At 67.6% G+C, this 312-nt stretch overlaps 1 protein-coding gene across 1 annotated transcript in view; it reads right to left on the minus strand.

The window, feature by feature from the left end:
- Positions 1-312, minus strand: part of KIF26A (kinesin family member 26A) — a 34,246-nt gene extending 33,934 nt beyond the window's left edge. The window contains exon 1 of the mRNA XM_004699129.2: positions 250-312. Coding sequence (XP_004699186.1) covers positions 250-312 — 63 coding nt within the window. The remainder of the gene's footprint in view (positions 1-249) is intronic.

Below are 312 nucleotides of genomic sequence, written 5' to 3' on the forward strand. Positions count from 1 at the left end.
CTGCGCGCCCGGGAGCGCGCCTAGGTCCCGGGAACCGAGGCAGAGGGCGGAGGGTGAGGGTCCCTCCCCCTTGGCGGGTCGGGGAGGCAAGACCTGGCCGGAGCGCAAGGAGGGGACAGCGAGGCTGAGCGAAACTCCGCCAAACCTCAGCCGGCAGGGAACGTGTGGCAGCCGTTTTCCTCCAATCCGTGCTGGGAATCTCATTGTAGAGTCCCCTGGAGAGTCTGATGCCCCCGCGCCACACCCCACCCGCTCATTCTTCGGCACCTCGGCGGTGGACTGCCAAGTCTCACCGCCAGAACCTGAGCGCAT

Source organism: Echinops telfairi, unplaced genomic scaffold (assembly GCF_000313985.2).
Source record: "Echinops telfairi isolate 266 unplaced genomic scaffold, ASM31398v2 ScPeMD7_18;HRSCAF=68, whole genome shotgun sequence".
NCBI classification, from domain to species: domain Eukaryota; kingdom Metazoa; phylum Chordata; class Mammalia; order Afrosoricida; family Tenrecidae; genus Echinops; species Echinops telfairi.